The 17630-nt window shown below is 48.6% G+C and overlaps 1 protein-coding gene across 1 annotated transcript in view; it reads left to right on the top strand.

The window, feature by feature from the left end:
* The window catches only part of PRKCH (protein kinase C eta), a gene marked incomplete at its 5' end in the record, with an annotated part of 112389 nt that overhangs the window by 79061 nt on the left and 15698 nt on the right, over nucleotides 1-17630 (top strand). The window contains 2 exons of the mRNA XM_084287312.1: nucleotides 14114-14252; nucleotides 15097-15285. Of these exons, the coding sequence (XP_084143438.1) occupies nucleotides 14114-14252; nucleotides 15097-15285 (328 nt within the window). The remainder of the gene's footprint in view (nucleotides 1-14113; nucleotides 14253-15096; nucleotides 15286-17630) is intronic.

Here is a 17630-nt window from a genome sequence, read left to right as displayed (position 1 = left end):
GGAGGCCTCGCTGGTACCTCTGCACCTGAGCGAAATGCAGCGTGGGTTAGTCAGGTACCTCCATTTTCTGTCATGAACAGGTTAATTTAAATCATTCTTTGACTGACAGAGCTTCTCCTGCTCTCTTCACATTCTTATAACCAGGTTCATGGTGAAATTTTCCCTCTGGTGAAGTTCCTGCTGTGGCCTGGGGTGGTTCCAGCCGGTCTGTTGCTGGTGGGATGCACCCAGCTAGGAGATATTTGTCCCTTGGTCAGGTTGCTTTATGGACGTGAGCACATCGTCCCTGCAGGCTCCCAGTCCCCAGTTCCCTGAAGCCAACACCAGGTAGCGGGGATTTATGTAGTGGCTGGCATAACACAGGCATTGCTCACTTTTAGCCTTTTTTTTTGGCCTACAATAGTAGGGCCGCTCACAGGATCAGCCAAGTGAGCGGCTGTGGCCCAGGTGCTGTTACATAAGGAAGAACTTCAATGTTGATTATGTGCCTTGGCTCTAGCGTTAATTCTGTCACTCTGGGCACCAGATGTGGTCTCAGAAGTTTCAGCGTGGCTGCTGCAAACAAAAATAAAACAAAACGAAAACCCCACACTTTATTTTGCAGGCATTGGGTTTAGTGCCTTCTGCTGGAGCATCCCCTCTTTTGGGACATTTTCCCTTCATTTCCTTGCTGCTGAGAGGGGACAGCATTTTCTTCCGATGGAAAAGGAAAACTTAAATGTTTCACTTCACTCTTGGCCACCTTCCTCTGATGGTCCGGAGGAGGGATGGCCGGGCAAATAGGACACACAGTTCGCTGTAGAGGCTGTCCGTGGCAGAAGCGTGTGCTGAGCAAGAAGAGAGGTTTGTGTAGATCATGTTCCCACCCTAATAGCTTTCCCCCCCCCATCCTCGTGCAACTGAAGTCATTAATGCTCGTTAAGCCAGGATGGAAACAAACCCAAACAACAACAGTCTACAGAATAATTTGGTCTCTCCAGACAGTTGTGTTTTTTTTTTTCTCCAGTGAAGCAATTAGTCTCCTGTCGTCCCCTTTTTAGCCACGCTGCAAACAATGGGCTGGACAATAGCGATTCCCCTGGCAGGGCAGCCACCCGATCTGCCTCAGTTATGGGAAAGGTGAGGCGCCTTTCCTCGCCTCTGTTTCCTTGCTGTCTGTTGGGAGGGATCCCTGGAGAAATTCCTCACCTCTCCGGCTGCCTCCGAAAGCCCTATTTTTGCGCAGCCCCTCCTGGTGAGTCACAGCCCTGGGTATAGGTCGGTGGCTTTTCCTCTCAGCCCACTGCAGGGTTAACCCTTCTGTGGTTCATCTGCGTACATAAGCCGGCCCACTCGCCGGCTGATGATGTGGATTGTGGGTGCTGGAAAATCGTGAAGTAATCTGTGGTTTGTACCAATGACAAGCCAACAGAGCACTCGCGCGGTGGAGGGGGGGAGATTTTTCCAGTCTTGCTCATCTGTGTGGTACTTGATTCTAGGACCTGCTCACCCCAAGCGATGGGACAGCGCTGCAGAGTAGGAGAATTCGTGAGATGATTAAATGCTTGGGAATTCGGCAAAAAGCAGGGCTTTTTGGATGGAGAGCACAGGGGCCAGCTGAGGTCCTCTGGCAGCATCACGAGCCACGGCACAGCTTTGCCAGGGCGATCTGGGAAGTCTCTTGGTTCCCCTACCTGCTTGTGACATGAGTAAAGTGAAATGCTGTCCTCTGCCCACGCTGAGGGCTGCTGCTGTGCCATGCTCTTGCTGCTGGGGTTGGTTGCAGCACATGGAGAGGCGCTGGATGCCCACGCTGTTGCTGCACCGTTACCAGCCCAGCACCCCAAAATCACCGACAGGACAGAGCAGGGAAGGACAGGTTTGGGTAGGAAGGTAGTACAGCCATGCTGCTGGAGAAGAGGGCAGAGAAAAGTGGCTTACACCACCATGAAGAGGAACCTGGCTGTCCTTAGCTTATAAAAATCAACCCCGCTGCTACCTCAGCAGCTGGCAGTGCTACACCTCAACACGCTCCTTCAAAGATGCGGGAAGAGGCTGAGCCCGAATCCGTGCTCTGCCTCGTTTCTGCACATGGAGTAACAGCCACAGGTTTGCTAGTCAGGTGCCAGAAAAAGCTCCAGCTGCCCAGGGTGATCGAGGGCAATGAGGAGCTCTGCTGGGCTGGCTGCTGGTTTTAACAGCAAGCCACCGCATGCTTGAGCAACGCGCCACTGGTGCTGGAGCTTGGTGGCTGTGGCCATCGGGCTGTGGAGCACTTCGCCTTGAGGTAGAAAGAGGAGATGAAGTGCTCAGAGAAGAAAGCTGTCCAGCCTCATCTTTGGATGTGCAGCAGAAAGGTTTTGCCCGGTCCCCGATGCAGGCTGCCAGTGGCGCCAGGAGTGAGTGCGAGCGTTCGGTCAGGGGGCAGAGCACCAAATGCCCAAGGGCTGAGCTCCAGGCAGCAGGGATGGCTGTGGAGACAGGCATGTGTGTGGAAATGCAGAGATTCAAAACAAGGAATAATAATTAAAAAAAAAAAAATGGCATGGGCTGAGGAGGAAGCAAGCTGGGGTTGCATTTGTATCGCTGTGGTGCTTCTCAAGTCACCGCAGGGACAATGCAGGGTGGGAAGTGAAAGTAGGCATGCGTTTAAAAGCTGATTCCCAACGCGCAGGGATGTAATCTTGATGTGAAAGTAGCTGCTGGGTCATGGTGTGGTTGCTTTCCTGGTGTGGTCTAGCACGAAGTAGGCTGCAGCGCCATCCCCGCCATCCCCACCCAGCTCTCTGCTCTCGCCACCCTACCAAGGAATCGTTTCTCATGCAAAATCATGATGAGGTTTGCAAGCCATTTGTAAAGTGCTGTGAAGTCAGCCTGAGAACAGAAATGAGAACAGATAAACCACGTGTGTGTAGTGTCCCCAAAGTGCAGAGAGGACACAGGTCACCTATTGCTCCTTGTCTGCCTAGCCCGTGTAGACCAGTGCCAGGAATTCATCAGGTTTAATGTATTTTTTGTGGTTGACGCATTTCAGCATGGAAAAATTAAAATAATTCCCTTTTTGGACTTTTCTCTTGGGTCAGTAGAGAGTTCTGCTTCCCCTGAGCTTCTGTGGTTTTCCATTAGTCCTCAATCAGTTATTTATTGGTGGAGAGAATATCTGAAAACAGCAGCCCCATCTGAGAGCAGTGGCACTTGACTGAGTAGATGTGTCTGGTGTACTTGGTGACTGAAACCACTGGGATTGTCAATAACATTAAGAATCGCTTTCCTGCCACAAAATAAAAATATACCCTTGGAGGTGAGGTGTGCTAAGCTTTAGTGAGGACATGAGCTAAAAAGCAACGCACTGCAGATGTCACCTGGGTGTTTGTACCTTTAGCAAGCACAGGCAAAGGGTTCTTTGAAAAACATTGTGCCTTCAGGTTGGCTGACTTTGGTATTGCGATAGAAAATGTGTGTTGTTGTGCAGTTCTGTCCTGTATAAACGTGGGACGTTTAGACACGATATCGTTAATTCTAAGGACTTTTGATTTGGTGTGGTGTCATCACAACTCTCAGCAAAGATTTCTCTGTTTCACCTGTTGCTTCTTGTCTCCACAGATTAAAAATAAGTTCAGTGAGGATTCGCGGTGTCTTCTTCCAGTAGAAAGGGATTTATAATCAAAAAGCATAAGCATATAGCAAAGGCTAGTGTGAAGAAGAGGGACCTGACAGTTTCAGATTTTCCCCAATGAAAACAGTAAAACCTGAAAAAGACCTGAAAAAGGGTGAGTTAGGAGGAGTTGTCACAGGTACCTTCCAGTAAGCAGGGTGTCCTGGTCCTGGCAAGAAGAGTGAGGACACAGAGTCAGGGTGTGAACTGGCTCTGAATCAGCCCACTGAAAGGCACATGGGCAACATCCCCAAATTTCCAACATAGCTGGAGCTCGCTGCCCACCGAAGTTACTCATTATTCTCATTCCTGTCCTGAAAGTGCCCCTTGTGCTTCCTTTATGCAAGCCTCCCAGTCTCCTTCCTGGAGTTGGTACTCTGTGTGTTGGGTTATGAAAGGAGAGGGGCACTGAGACAGGGCTTATTTTTCACTTTCTGATTCATTTGTTTTGCGTTATGGGAACGGGGAGTTGGCAGCCTTCTCTGCTCGGTAACCGTGTCAGCTGAGCATTGCCTCCTGCTCAAACATCCTTCTGCTTTTCCTGCAATCGGGCAGCAAGCTAAGGCACCTCATTTGGAAACTTAAATGGCCTTGCCAGCTGGTGAGTCAAATTTCGGAGGGGCTGAACTGCCTTGGGAAAGCTCCCCTGTCCCTGTGCAAACTGGAGAGGGAGCCCCGACCGAAGAGACTCATGGGCAAAGGAACTGATGCAGAGCACTACGAGACAGGCCAGCGTTGTGCATGGGTGGCTTTGGGTCTGGTTGCTGCTAGTATGGCATTTGGGGTGGCGCATGAGATGCAATCCGTCCCTCCCATCCTGGTGCAAAGCTGGGAGGAGTCCCCAGAAGTGGGAGCGGGATTGCAGGGAGCCCGGCATGCCCGGCCAGGAGCTGCACCCGGCTCTGCCCTGCTTATCCGGGATCCTTGGGCTTTGCAGAGCCTGGAGTGAATCACCTGTAATGAGGGAACAGCAGCAGGAATCCACATGAAATGAGAACCTAAATCTTGGGATAATGACCCATTTGCTAGGCTCTTGCAAATTCTTCTTCCACCTGATTTCACTGCTGCTATTTAAGTGATTGTTGTGGTGAGAAGCAGAGAGATCAGAGCAGTCAGGAAAGCACTTAGTGTGCCCACAGGTTTGTCAGAGTCTTAGAAAAAAAGAACCACTGATATCAGGGACAGTCTCGGTTCTTACAATACAACAAACATCTCAGGACAGCATCTCCTAGGAAGTATGTTTAAAATTTGTTCCAGCGGGGGCTAGGTGGTACCCCCTCTGGCGCACCCCATGCATTTTATGCCCACAACGTGTCTCTAGCACTGACACTGCTCTTCCATCGTGTGCATAAAAATTTCGTGGGGATGGTGAGATTTTCAAAACCATCCATTCTGGCCCAGAAAAATGATTCTTTGAAAGTTAATAGTGTATTTGGCAGTGGAAATCTGGAGACCAGAGCAAAGTGGTTTTAAGAAATCCCATTGAAAATACAGAATACTTTTGCCTTCAACATTGTTCAGTCAATTATAGAAAGGAGATTAGTGCCCATAGATTTAGCTTTATAAATCTGGATCTGTAATTCAGAGCCTTAATAAGGTTAAGTAATTTTTTTTTTCTCCTAAATGCTTAATCCAAAATCGACCGAACCTGACAGGATATCTTCTGCTGATTTCCCTGGATTCAGGATGAGGGTCAGAGTGGAGTGAATCTTAGCCGTTCGTATGAATATGGAGAAGCCTGACTAGACTTACAGGTTCAGTTCAGGAGTGTCTGCTTCCCCACAAAGCCCTGCTGGCATTACAAATACTCGTACAGGTTTGTTTGCTGCCCGAGCTGTTGCCAGAGGCAGTCTGCACACATGATCATGATGGATGGTGCCACTTCTTTTTTTTTTTTTTTTTTTTTTCCTTTTGGTATTTCCTTGAGTGAAACGTCCCTCCTCAGAGGCTGAGTGTGGGGAAGGTAGATTTCACGAGCAGCTGTGAGATTAGCAGGGAGAGCTCAGGAGAGAGGAGAGTCGCTTTGGTTTGAGCCACCGTCTAATTCCCCCGGGGCAGGCTTAGTGGCAGACGGTGGTGAAATGGGGACGTGTGGCAGTGCTGCTGGGAAGAGGAGCCTCTTGAGCAACGTGGTCCTGCTCTGATCCTGCTGGGATGGGGCCTCAGAGCCGCTCTAGGGTGGGCTGTGGGCCACTGGTGATGGTTGATCTTGTTGTAACTCTTCCACTCAATCTTGAAGCACTGAGACCACATTGTACCATGGGCACGAGCCCAATTTCTGTTTAATTTCTGTATCAGGCTTTGAATCGATGTTGCTCTATTTTTGTCAAGGTGACATAACAGGCTTATGCTTTTTGATCTCTCCTGGCACCATCCGTCATAAGTCCACATCTTATTCTTGTTCGTGCATTCGGGTCCCAGGCCTGTTGTACACCTCCTCTGAAGACCTCGAGCAAAGGGACTCACAGAAAGAAGGGTTGTGTTTGGGATTTTTTTTTTTTTTTCCCTCTTTTTTTGGCAAGGATAAAATAGCAGCTCTGTTGGGAGCAACTCAGCAAATGATGGTTTCTGGGCCAGCAAATTCCAGCGTTGCTGCCCAGTGGGACCGAGGAGTCTATCACAGGACTAGGCAGTCAGCCTGGCAGCTCATCCGGGGAGGGTGTGCGCGGCGTGCATACCAAGGCTGGACACGAAGCCTTTTTCTGCCCACCCCTCTCCTTCCCGCACCAACTGGGAGGACGTTTGCTCCGGGATTCTGGGAAATAGCTCGAGTGTAACTCCTTTTTCCTGACAAGAATACCACATAAAAGCGCGGCGAATAATGCGCGTATTGTATATATGTACATATTGGAAAAAAAAAAAGAAGTATGCGCACACATGTGGACATATAAATATCTATGGATTGCGCCATCTTTGGGATTACTCCAACGTAGCAATCTCCAGCGCGTCTGTGTTTCAGCAGTAATGACCCCGGCTCTCTGCTGCCCCATTTCACAAGAATGTCCTGCTGTCCTTGTAACGCTGCCTGTGCAGACTGTCATTAGCTCTCTGCCAGCTGCCGTGGAAAAGGGGAAGCTCTCAGAGGTGGGCCTGACCCTAGAAGGACTCGGGGTACCTGTGGGGTCCCCCTGGATCTGTGCCCCTCGGGTTCGGACCCACCAAGGTGATGGGAGCTCTGTGATTACCCAGTGTGGTGCGCTGAGGCTTTTTGTAGTCGGTGCCTGTGTGCTTTAGCACTCTAATTTAGCTGGGGGATGAATCACGCCCGTTCATCTCAATAGCAATGAAATCATGTCAGTAATTGTGGTAGCTTCCACAGACACTTTGCTGAAGTGCCCGGAGGGAGGGGAGGTGGGACTGCTGATGCTTCAAACCATCGGAGAGGCCCCGGATCCCGAGCTGTGCCAGCTGCTCTGCCCTAAAAGAAGCCAGCCCCTTGGGCACGAGCAGCAGCCCTGCAAGGGACCTGCCAAGGGGAGCAGCTCACGAAGGGACCCCGCCAGCAGGAAAGGGTCAGGCGGAGAGGGAGCCTAGAGCACTGGTCCCAGCCCATCTCTGCCAAACCCCACATGGTGCTGCCCTAACCTGGGCAGGTGGCTTGCAGGAACTTGCCCTTGCACTCGGAGGGCTGCTTGACTTTGAGATTAAAACATAATAATAGAGCGCTCCTGGCTGCAGGTGCTTGCCAGTCGGGGTTTAGGCTGCAGCCCAAGCCGCTGAGCAAGAAGGCGTTTTGAAGCTTAATCAGGCTTCTCCTGGGGAGTGCATGGGGCTGATACAGAGCCTTTGGACACGCTGATGGGCACAGGTACAGGGGGCTGGCAGGATCTCCTTGTCTTCCCCGAGCTCAAACACCCACCTTGCCCTGCAGAAGGGCCCTTGGTTGTGCTTTGGCTTGAGTTTTCAGAGGTCAGCCACACGTCCTGGCTTTGTAAAATCCCCAGGAATGGTGCTGGGCTCCTGGCTGGAGAAATGCTCAGGTGCTGAGCTGCCTGTGGGATCGACCTTCCCCAGGGGCCTCTGCTCCCTCCTGGCCGCACAAAGCCTGCAGCAAGGACAAGAGGCTGTTAGCTGTTACGTGGCCTAGCAGGGAGTGATAATTTTCAGAGTTTTGCTCACTTATCCCGCTTACACTGGGTCTGAATGCTACTCTTGTGTCATTATGTCATATTTCTGCTTTTACTTTGTTTCTGAGAAATGCAGAAGTTCAGTTTGGAGCCGCTGCAGCTATATTTAAGGCCACTAAATGGCTGAGTGTGGTCAGCTTTTGAAAATAACTTCTGGTCGTTAGGACAGCGGAGAAGGGCACCTTGCTCTGTTTCATTCCTACTTTCTGCTAATTATGAACTTATTTAAATACACCGGGAGAGATCTTCCCTTCATTGGTGCCCCATGCCATCGCACTGCAGGTTGAGGTACGCCTGCTGTGGTCAGGCTGTCTGTGTGCACGCCGACAGTCTGAAAGAGTTTGCCACTGCAAGTCAGAAGCTGGTTGGAAAGCAGATGGAACATTTTCTGTAGCCACAAGAACGTTTTTTTTCGAGAAAACTAGAAGTTGAATTTACATTTTGCAATCTCTGAGCTGTATTCTGGTTTACCCTGTGCAGTACCTGGAAGGACGAAGCATGCAGTTCTGCCATCCTCTTCCTCATTTAATTGTAAAGCTGAAGCTGGGAGAGATCAGAATTGAATCAGATTGAATCCCCCAGGGGTCTGGGGACTGTTTTGTGAAGCTGTGGGTGCATAAAGTAAGGCTTACTGTATCAGCACAGCAGCCCCAAGTATTGCTGTGTATTACTGGCTGCACGCTGGTTAGATGTTGTATGGTACCTTCAGGGCTTCCTTCGGTTCTGTGCTTTCTGTAAGCACAATGAGATTCTTGGAGCTTATGGTGATTTTCCCCTTTAAAGAACCACAGGAGCTGAATTGGAACAAGCCTCCAAGGCTGAAAGGGAGCAAAAGCTCTTCCTTTTTTTCAGCAACAAACCTCAGGCTTTCAAGCTGTCTTCCCAAGTTCAGTGCAGCCTGATCTTTTTCTGATCTCTGCTTTGTGGCTTCCTTTTTCAAAGGCTGGTAACCTGGTTTTTCATTTGTGATTTCAGTATTTCTCCCTACCCTACAGATGTGGCAGCAGCTAAACAAATACCAGCAGCTCAGAGTAGGTTTTTATGTCTTAGCTCTGGTAGAATATATTGCAAGTATCCGTAGCCAGTATTTTCTACTGCCTGCTGACACTCAGCTATACCAGTGCTTAGGACATTTGCTTAACTCTTCTTTGATGAATTTCTGGTTATACATATGAATTCGTGGTTATAGAAATTAATTTGACCATAAAAATAAATAATGCCTGGTTATTATTAGAAGAATGGGGGAGATGTGAACCATCTGATGTGAAGGAAATTTTAAGCATCAGCGAGTTCTGTAAAACCTAAGATGCATGGGATTGGAAATTAATTTCCAAAATTCCTTAAATCCCTTCCCAGCCTTAGTTCCCAAACTGGTATAAGATCTTGGAAACAAAATTTGGAGACTCCTATTGCAAAACCAGTAGGAATGGCATTGTGAAACAATTATTTTCTTTGAGTTTGGCTGCTGAGCCCCCAAAATTTACTATAGGAAGGAAGGAAGAAAGAAAAGGAGGGGAGGACGAAATGTCCACAGCATTTGGAGCAGGGCCTCCATCTTGGACATTCTTCCTCTTAGTTAAGTGTCTTAACAACTGTGCTATTCTGTGAGCTAAATGTCTTTCTTTCTCCTCTGCTGAAGTTGTTTCATTTTACAAAAAATAATTACGATTTCACTGGAGCAGCAGGAGTTGGAAACGTGTATTGCTCTGGCTTCCAGAGCCGGCAGTAGAAACACGTTTTTCTCCATCGTGATGGAGACTTCAGTATTTCTACGAAGTAAAATGACTTCAACAGAAGAGATGGAGAAAAACCAAAATCTAGTCCCTGCTTGCAGAAGGGGTTTGAATGCATATTTGCTCATTCCAAAGGTGTTTCCAAAGGAGTCTCTACATGGTCTTGCATGCTGAAGGATAAAAAATCAAAATGTTCACGTTTCGAAATGCCAAAAATAAATCATTTGGCTAATTCCATGTTTAGGTATTCTATTTTTAATTGTATATGGACAATATAAATACATGTATGTATGCATATTTTCATATTTGACTGCAGCGTCATCCCAGTTGCAGCTGCATTTGTGGCTAGCTGCTGCTGCTCTGTATCTGCATCTTTTGTGACTGAAGTATTTGCCTTGAGATGGGATCACCGAGCTTTTACAGGCTTTAATCTGGGCTTTGGGATTACCAAACCTGGAAGAACCTTGACATGAGCAATTCAGACTGGAAGCCATTTTCTGCTGCCCCCACTCCTGCAGAAAAGATCCTTAGTACATTGCAAAGCAGGGTGGTGAAGCCAAAAGAGGGGAAAAAATACAAAGCCTCATCCTTTATAACATATTTCTATGTCATAAGTAAGTTGATCTGAGCAGAGCGAGTGGCAGGTACTTGTATAACACCTATTCACTGGCAAAACTCTCTGGTGCGGGGGAATCGTATTTGACGTGCTTCAGAAAGGACTGGATCATCTGCAATTGTAATTTCATTTTTTTTACGAATGTCAGACTCAAGTGGCAGACGTATGAAGAACACCTCTTCCAGCGAGTGACGCTGAGGCAGCTCGTTTTGTCATTTCTTCTGGGTCTAGAATAAAATGATGCCGTTAAGCCGATGTGCCGTAACTGCGTGTGAGGACAAAGCTGCCTTTCTGAGTTGGGATGGAGTCTGTTTTCCAAGGGAAGTTTGCCAGCAACGGGCTTAAGGCAGAGTCTCATCAGGACCTTAGAAATGCAGCCCTCAGAAAACCTTTCTGCTCTTATTGCTTCATCGAGCTGCTAAAAATATTGAATGGAAAATGCAAGTATTAAGGAAATGAGGTAGATCTGGGCTTTGTGAGCTGGACGGCTTCCAGTTTCATCAGCTTCCCGGAATCCTTGCTGCTCAACTGAAGAGCTCCTTGTAAATCTTAGAAACCTGTCAGTGTTTTTCCTCTCATGTGACGGGCCTGGCTCACGTGGTGGGACACACGGGGAGCCCTGTCAGTGTAAAACAGTGAGCACCAAGCATATAATGGCTGGAATTGCTTGAAGCAAACGCTGCACACGATGTGTGAGAAGGCTTTAGGCTGGGCCTGGGGTAGCCAGAGGGTGGCCACATGGCCAAGCCTGCTGCCATGCTGGCCCATGAGGCCTGCGCCAATGGGGCCTGCGGGGCCTTCTGTGGGCTCAGCAAGGCGTTGAGCAGTCCCTTTGGTCACAGGAGGTCCTCTTCCGAAGTGAAACACACGTAGCCTGAGCAAGTGCGAGGAGATCAGTGGCTTGTTCCCGGTTGCGTGAAAATAGCAAATGCAAGTTTTAGGTTTCACGTTTCTGGAAAGAAGCCGGGAGAAGCCAAGAGCCCAACTGCAGGAGGAGACAACAGGCGTCCTTAATGGATTTAACACGCGACGCAGAGCAGCCAAAGGGCTGGAGGTTTGCCTCGTGTGGTTAAAACTCCACTAGCTCAGCGAGAGGCAGACGGCTGAAATTTAATGGCAATTACATCCACAGAGCCTCTCTGGGAGGATGCTGCAAGCATCGTGCACCTGCAGAAGCTCCTGTGTGATGAGGGCGGTGTGTTGTAGAGCCAGCAGTGACTGCAGGCTCCCTGCAGCACGTCCTGCGGGGCAGGAGCTGCCCAGTGGCAGGGCATTTGGGGATCTGGTCTGCAGAGCAAGCCCCGTGGTGCTGCAGCATCTCGCCTCTGCTCCTCAGGCTTCGCGTGCGGGACGGCAACCTGCTTATTCAGTGCAGGTACGTGACTGCGTTTCTGCTGGCTCAGACCTACCGAAGGCACATTTTGAGGCATTCCCAAAGCACGCCAGGACACGGCGGGTGTGCTGGGGAGTGGGGGGGAAGCTTGGAAGGGGGATCTCCAAGCAAGTTCACCAAAATTCCCCTTCCAGTCACATGTTTAGGTGCACCCTCCCCCAGAAGTCAGACCTGCCCGGGACTGAAAAAGGCGTTTGCTGCATTTAAAAGCAAGCCAAGAATAAACTGCGCGTTTTAACCACATCACTGCAGATTCCTGGAAACAAGGCCTGCCTTTATGCTCGGAGGGCTTCCCTGCTCTGCCAGTAACCACAAGGAAGAGCAACAGGAGCTTTGACTGTAAACCGCTGTTGAAGGCATACTGTCATGGACGAGCACGTACAATACCTCTCATTGTGCTCACCTTAACAAGACAAGCCTTTGCCCACACAGCTTAACGGCCATTTTTAATTCTAAGAAGGGGAAAAATAAGTATCTTCTGCTGAGCATCCCACCCAGAGCAAACACTGCAGCGTAAGACAAGCGTGGGCACTGTCCTAGACCTCCAAATTTTGCTGGCCACTAGTTAGCCAGCCTTCTGGGACAGGCAGCATCCTTCCAGAGGGGTTTTTACTGGCTTCTGTGCTTTGTTAAAAACTGGAGAGAGGATGTTGTATGATCTTACGATTAAGATCCTGAGCTGGAATTCAGGAAGCTGGTGTTCAGTCCTGGCTCTAGTGAACGTGGGCAAATTGTTAACCTCCAACCCTCGCTTTCCCATCCATTCAAAAGAAGCTAATAATACTTTTTCTTATCTCTTTAGGGCAGGATGTGGCTCTAATTGTCTAGCATGATGTGGCACTGATCTTTCCACTGTAACAGTGAAGTTGCAAGAGAGCTTGTCTCAAGCTCCAGAGAGGCTTCTGGTGGTGGTGTGGGCTGTAGAAATGCTAATGCAAGACAGAGCAATCAACCACCTGATTGCCACTTCAGGATCATAGACAGAGGATGAGCAGGATCAAGCTGGATCCAGATTTCAGCTCTCCCCAGGTTTTCATGTTGGTATGGAGATGCCACCGATGTTACTGCCTTCCCCATTGCTCCCCCTTTCCAAGGAAATGGGTGTCCAACCAGAGGACAAAATGGATCAAGTTCCAACACGGATTTCATAAAAGGGCCCTGAAGTCCTCAGATATATTTACTTTATTTTTTCTGTTTCTATCTGGGCATCCAAATGCCTTTGAAAGTTGCTTTGTCTAAACCTATGAGCCCGTCCTCCATCTCAGTAAAACGGTGGTAACATTTCCCTGCTGCAGAGCTGTTGTGAGGACTGCAAAACTCTTGGGCAAAGGTTAGCCATACCTGAGATAGCTTCTGTTGAAGAGCTGTGACCTGGAAATTCATTCTGTGACAGAGATGTTCAAGTGCATATTGTGTGAGAAGCAGCATAAACTCAGGTATGCTCAGCCAGCAGGATACCTTTTGGGTCCCCATTGGTGCAGTTTTTCTCCAAACCTGTAAAAAAAATAAAAAATTAAACAAATACACACACAAAACACTCAAAAAAACAGAAATGTGACCTATTTGCACTCCCATCGTAGCTGCTTTCCTCCATCTGTGACAGTGCCTAGAGCTCGTCTGACAGCTGAAAAGCGGAGGTGCCAAGAGCCAGTATGTATTTTTAGGAAGGCATTGCCTAAGTCTGCAGATGACCCTGTGCTTTCTGGTAATGGTCCTGACAGCGCATAGGGCTGCGGGCTGATCCCTGAGGCAATCTCCCTGATAAGCTTTGTGAGGGCTCTGTCATTTTGGCAGCCTGCTTTTGATTAGGTACTTGCAGGCTGGTGCAGGTGAGGTATTGGGAAACGTGCTTTTCCGTGGCTTGCTCTCTATGGCATTTGGCTGCAGGACTGTTGTGACAGGAAGCAGGCAGGTATGAAACGAGGAGGCACTGACCCCAACAAGCACCACGGGGGAAGATTGGTTCTTGTTAGCATGGTCTGTCTGGGGTTGGTACACGTGGGAAGACTTTAAGGCTTTGCGTCCCGTGCTGGCTGAAGCTTCGCCCTGTCCACGTGGCACCATGTTGGCAGGGACTTTCCTTCTCAGCTTGGACAAAATGCCAGTTGGGATTTATCAGTCAGGTCCACCCTGCTAAGGGAATTCCAGGCCCTAAACCCTACACCTTGGGAGAAGTGAGGACCTGCTCCCCGCCAGCGCGGCGCTTTGCCGAGCTGGAGCGTGTCGTGTGCGGTGCGTTTTGCTGCATCAGAGCATCCTTACGCAATTCGACAGCTCTGGCAACCTCTGCTCCAGTGAGTGAGTCCCCGAGCTGAGTGAGCAGGAGCTCTGCCAGTCGGGCTTGTGGTGCGTTTGGAAAGCCATGTGGGCGAGCTCGTAGAGTACCTGCCCATCTTAAATGCCGTTCGGCAGAATGGTGTTTGTTCCTCCCTCCCTTTTGTAAGAGATGAGGCAAAAGAAAACCCCTCCTGCATGACTTCTGTTTATTTTTTTATGATGATGAGGCTTGTCCAGTTTACAGGTTAAGCTTGTGAGGCCTGGGACGCTGCCTCCGTTTGTGCTGGGGCCGCTCCAAGCACGTAGCAACTCAGTGAATGATTCTCATTGCAGGGACTTGAAGCTGGACAACGTGCTGCTGGACTACGAGGGGCACTGCAAGCTGGCAGATTTTGGAATGTGCAAAGAGGGCATTCACGATGGCATCACCACAGCCACCTTCTGCGGTACACCAGACTACATTGCTCCTGAGGTACAGGGAAGCTTTCTTGACCAAGCAAACTCATTTCTGAGCAGCTAGTGTGCTCTTTGGAGTATTGAGCTACACCTTATTTGTCTGGTGGGTGTAAAGTTTCCTAGGCACCAAGATATAATGCACTAAGCATATATTTTTCTTAAGGAAAGGTGAGGTAGAGCCACAGCTATTAAAAAAAAAAAAAAAAAAAGAGAGAAAGAGGCACACAGAGATATTGTCCCAGTTTGATTTGAAAGGAGATTGAATTCTCCCTTGTTTCCCAGTTCTGTTTTCTACCTGCTCCCCTTCCCTGTCATTCACCAACCTCGCTGCAAAATTAATAAACACCTCTTTAAGAAACAGCTGTCCTCCAGATGCTGCCAGATGATTTTTGTCTGTGGTTGGCATTTGTGCCTTCTTGCACACTCAGGCTCCTTCCCCTCCCCGGCTGAAAGTGTTGCTGTTGGAGCTGCGTACACATTTCTTCCTGGGGCAGGGAAGAGGCGGTGTCAGCCCATGCTCATGGCTGCTCCACCACTTCTGAGGCTCAGCAGGTTAGCTGAAATGCCCCTTTTCCTCCTGATAAAACCTAGCAGAAGTTCAAAGACGTTGTTTCCAAGATGACCCAGTGAGCAGCCAAGTTAATTCAGCCCTTGTTTAACAGATCTGTTGTACTTTAGCATAGATCAGGGGGTTCCCAGGTTGAGGTCACATAAATGTTCCTGGACATCCAGCCAGGCTAGCAGAGAGAGCTCTGAGGACACAGCAAGAGCTTCTGCACTGATGTTTCCAAACCTGTTTTCTTCCCCTGCTCGGTTTAAGAAGCTCCAGGGGTGATGTTTCACTCCCATCCCTTTTTCAGATTCTGCAGGAGATGCTGTATGGCCCCGACGTTGACTGGTGGGCCATGGGTGTGCTGCTGTACGAGATGCTGTGCGGCCACGCGCCCTTCGAGGCGGAGAATGAGGACGACCTCTTCGAGGCCATTCTGAACGACGAAGTTGTCTACCCGACGTGGCTCCAGCAGGACGCAGTGGCAATCCTCAAAGCGGTGAGTTCCCTCGGCCGCTTGTCTGCATCCTCTCCTGGCTTTCTTCAGCCGAAATCTGGCAAAAGAAAACAGGGCTGGGGGATGGGCGCTCAGAAATTGCAGTTTCCCTGACCCTGACCCTTTCTTATCTTGGAATGAAGGATAAACTGAAAAAAAAATAATCCTGCCACACTTCAGTGTGTTTGCATAGTTATGTCCTTTGTACGGTTCAGCAGCCAACTTGGCAAGCGGTGTGTGCGTGTCTGCTTCTCTGGGCATTCCCTTGCTGGCTTAATGATTTACAGCATATGGTCATCTTCCAGAACAGAAGGAGCAGGTACACACGGTATTATCAGCAGTGGCTGTACGACAGCACAAGGGTAATGGTTTTAAAAACAAAAGGATATAAGAAGATATAAATTTCTTCCTTATAAAGATATAAGGAAGAAATTCTTCAGAAGAAGAGAGGAGAGGTCCTGGCACAGGATGTCCAGAGCAGCTGTGGCTGCCCCATCCCTGGAATTGTTCAAGGCCAGGCTGGATGGGGCTTTGGGCAGCCTGGGCTGGTGGGAGTCCCTGCCCATGGCAGGGAGCTGGAACTAGATGGTCTTTAAGGTCCATTTCAACCCAAACCATCCTGTGATTCTGCAGTTCTGTGATTTCCATGTGACCAGAGTGTCAATGAAGTAAAGTCTTCCTGAAAATCCTTTGTTGGACTGCTGTCTACCTGCATGCAAAGATTTCTGATTTTTTGTGTGTTTGGGGGGAAAAAAAGAGGGGCTGTACTGCAAATGGTTTGAGAAGAGCTGTTGCTGGCTATATCTAGTCCTTGTTCTGGCATGTACTCCTGAATTTTCCCAGGATCTTTCTTATCTTCTGCCTCGTATCTTTGTCTGTGACATGGGAATGAAACTTTCTAAGATTTCAGGCTGTGCATGTACAAACACTGCCTAGAATACTGGAACTCCCTGGCTTCGTCATGAATCAAAAGGTGATTCAATGATAAGGGTGTTAACCGAGGAGTCAGGAGACCTGACTTGGCTGTTCAGCTACTGACTACTTCCTGCTGATGATCACACCACCTAATACTTTTAAGCACTGAATGAATATACATCCATTTAAGTCTTAATACTCCTAAATTTTGTGTTAATAGAGGGCCGGAGAAATAGTTGGATAAGATAGCAATTCATCATAACGTGGAGAGCTGACTCAAAGAAATGGAATAATGAATGATTTAAAGGGACCATTTAAAAGAGACGAGAGTTGGGTTTTGTCAGATCTTTAATCTAGTAGCCAGAAGTTGGAAGATTTCTCCTGAAGGCTTTCTGTCAGATAGTAAATCAGCAATTGCATGCTGCAGCTGAAAATGCACCTAGTAAACCTGACAGAAATCAACTGAGTGTAAAGCCCACTTCTTGGGGAGGCAAAGGGTTCTGTTCTGAAAGCTCAGGATGTGCTCAGGAGGTATCGCTTGTCGCGCTGAAGGCCCTCTTGATCTATGGAAATGATCTGCAACAATTTAAAATAAAAAAATGAAGTTCTGACTCATTGCCTTTTCTGTTGTCGGATTGGTACTCTTGAATATGTGAGTCGATTCCTTTTCTGCAATGATGGGTAACAGCAGAGTAGATTTGTGGCAGGTGTCTTGTATAAAAGCTGTAGAATGGGGCCCAATGCTCATCGTATCTGGAATTTCATATATTAAAACACAATTTGCATTTTAGCCTCTTAATGATGCAATGCTTATTTTCCTAGTTCTGATTGGAACCTCACAGAAGCAGCCAGCACAGACTTCATTCACGCCACGCTGCTCTAACCCAAACTTTCAACAGCAGATCTCTGCTGGGATAAGCAAACAGCAGCATGAGGAGTGGCGCTGGAGGAAGAGGGAGCTAGGGATTGAAACAGAGATTGACTGAGCGTCTCAAAAACTGCACAATTAACTTAGCTGCTGCTGGGTACCTACCTGCAAAAGGTCTCTCCTGCTGCTCTGCTTGTCAGCTGTATCACGTGTTGCTGGTGAAACACAAATGAAAGCAAAACTGCCTCTTTGACATTCACGTGTTGCTCAGGAGAAGCACTGCACTTCCAGGAGACGACTGTAACTCCAGGGAGAAAGCTGAAATTCAGAGCAGTAGCCAGGAACCTCGTGGTTAACTGATGGGAGGAGAGAATTGAAAGTTTTACTGGACTTTCAGTTCTTCAATGTTTCCTTTCCCTGAGTGGCTGCTACCTGGAGGTGACTTTTGTGCCGAGTTTTATAGCACTGGTGGTAGTTCTCTGCAGCCTGAATTTCTGCAGTGTCTCAGTGGCTGCTTTGGAGTTCAGACCTGCTAGCTAGAAGAGCTCCCTAATTCCTCCTCTTC

Source organism: Netta rufina (genome assembly GCF_964035555.1).
Source record: "Netta rufina genome assembly, chromosome: 5".
Classification (NCBI taxonomy): Eukaryota; Metazoa; Chordata; class Aves; order Anseriformes; family Anatidae; genus Netta; species Netta rufina.
The sequence above is the reverse complement of the archived record's forward strand: the minus strand, read 5'-3'. Positions and strand labels throughout refer to the sequence as shown.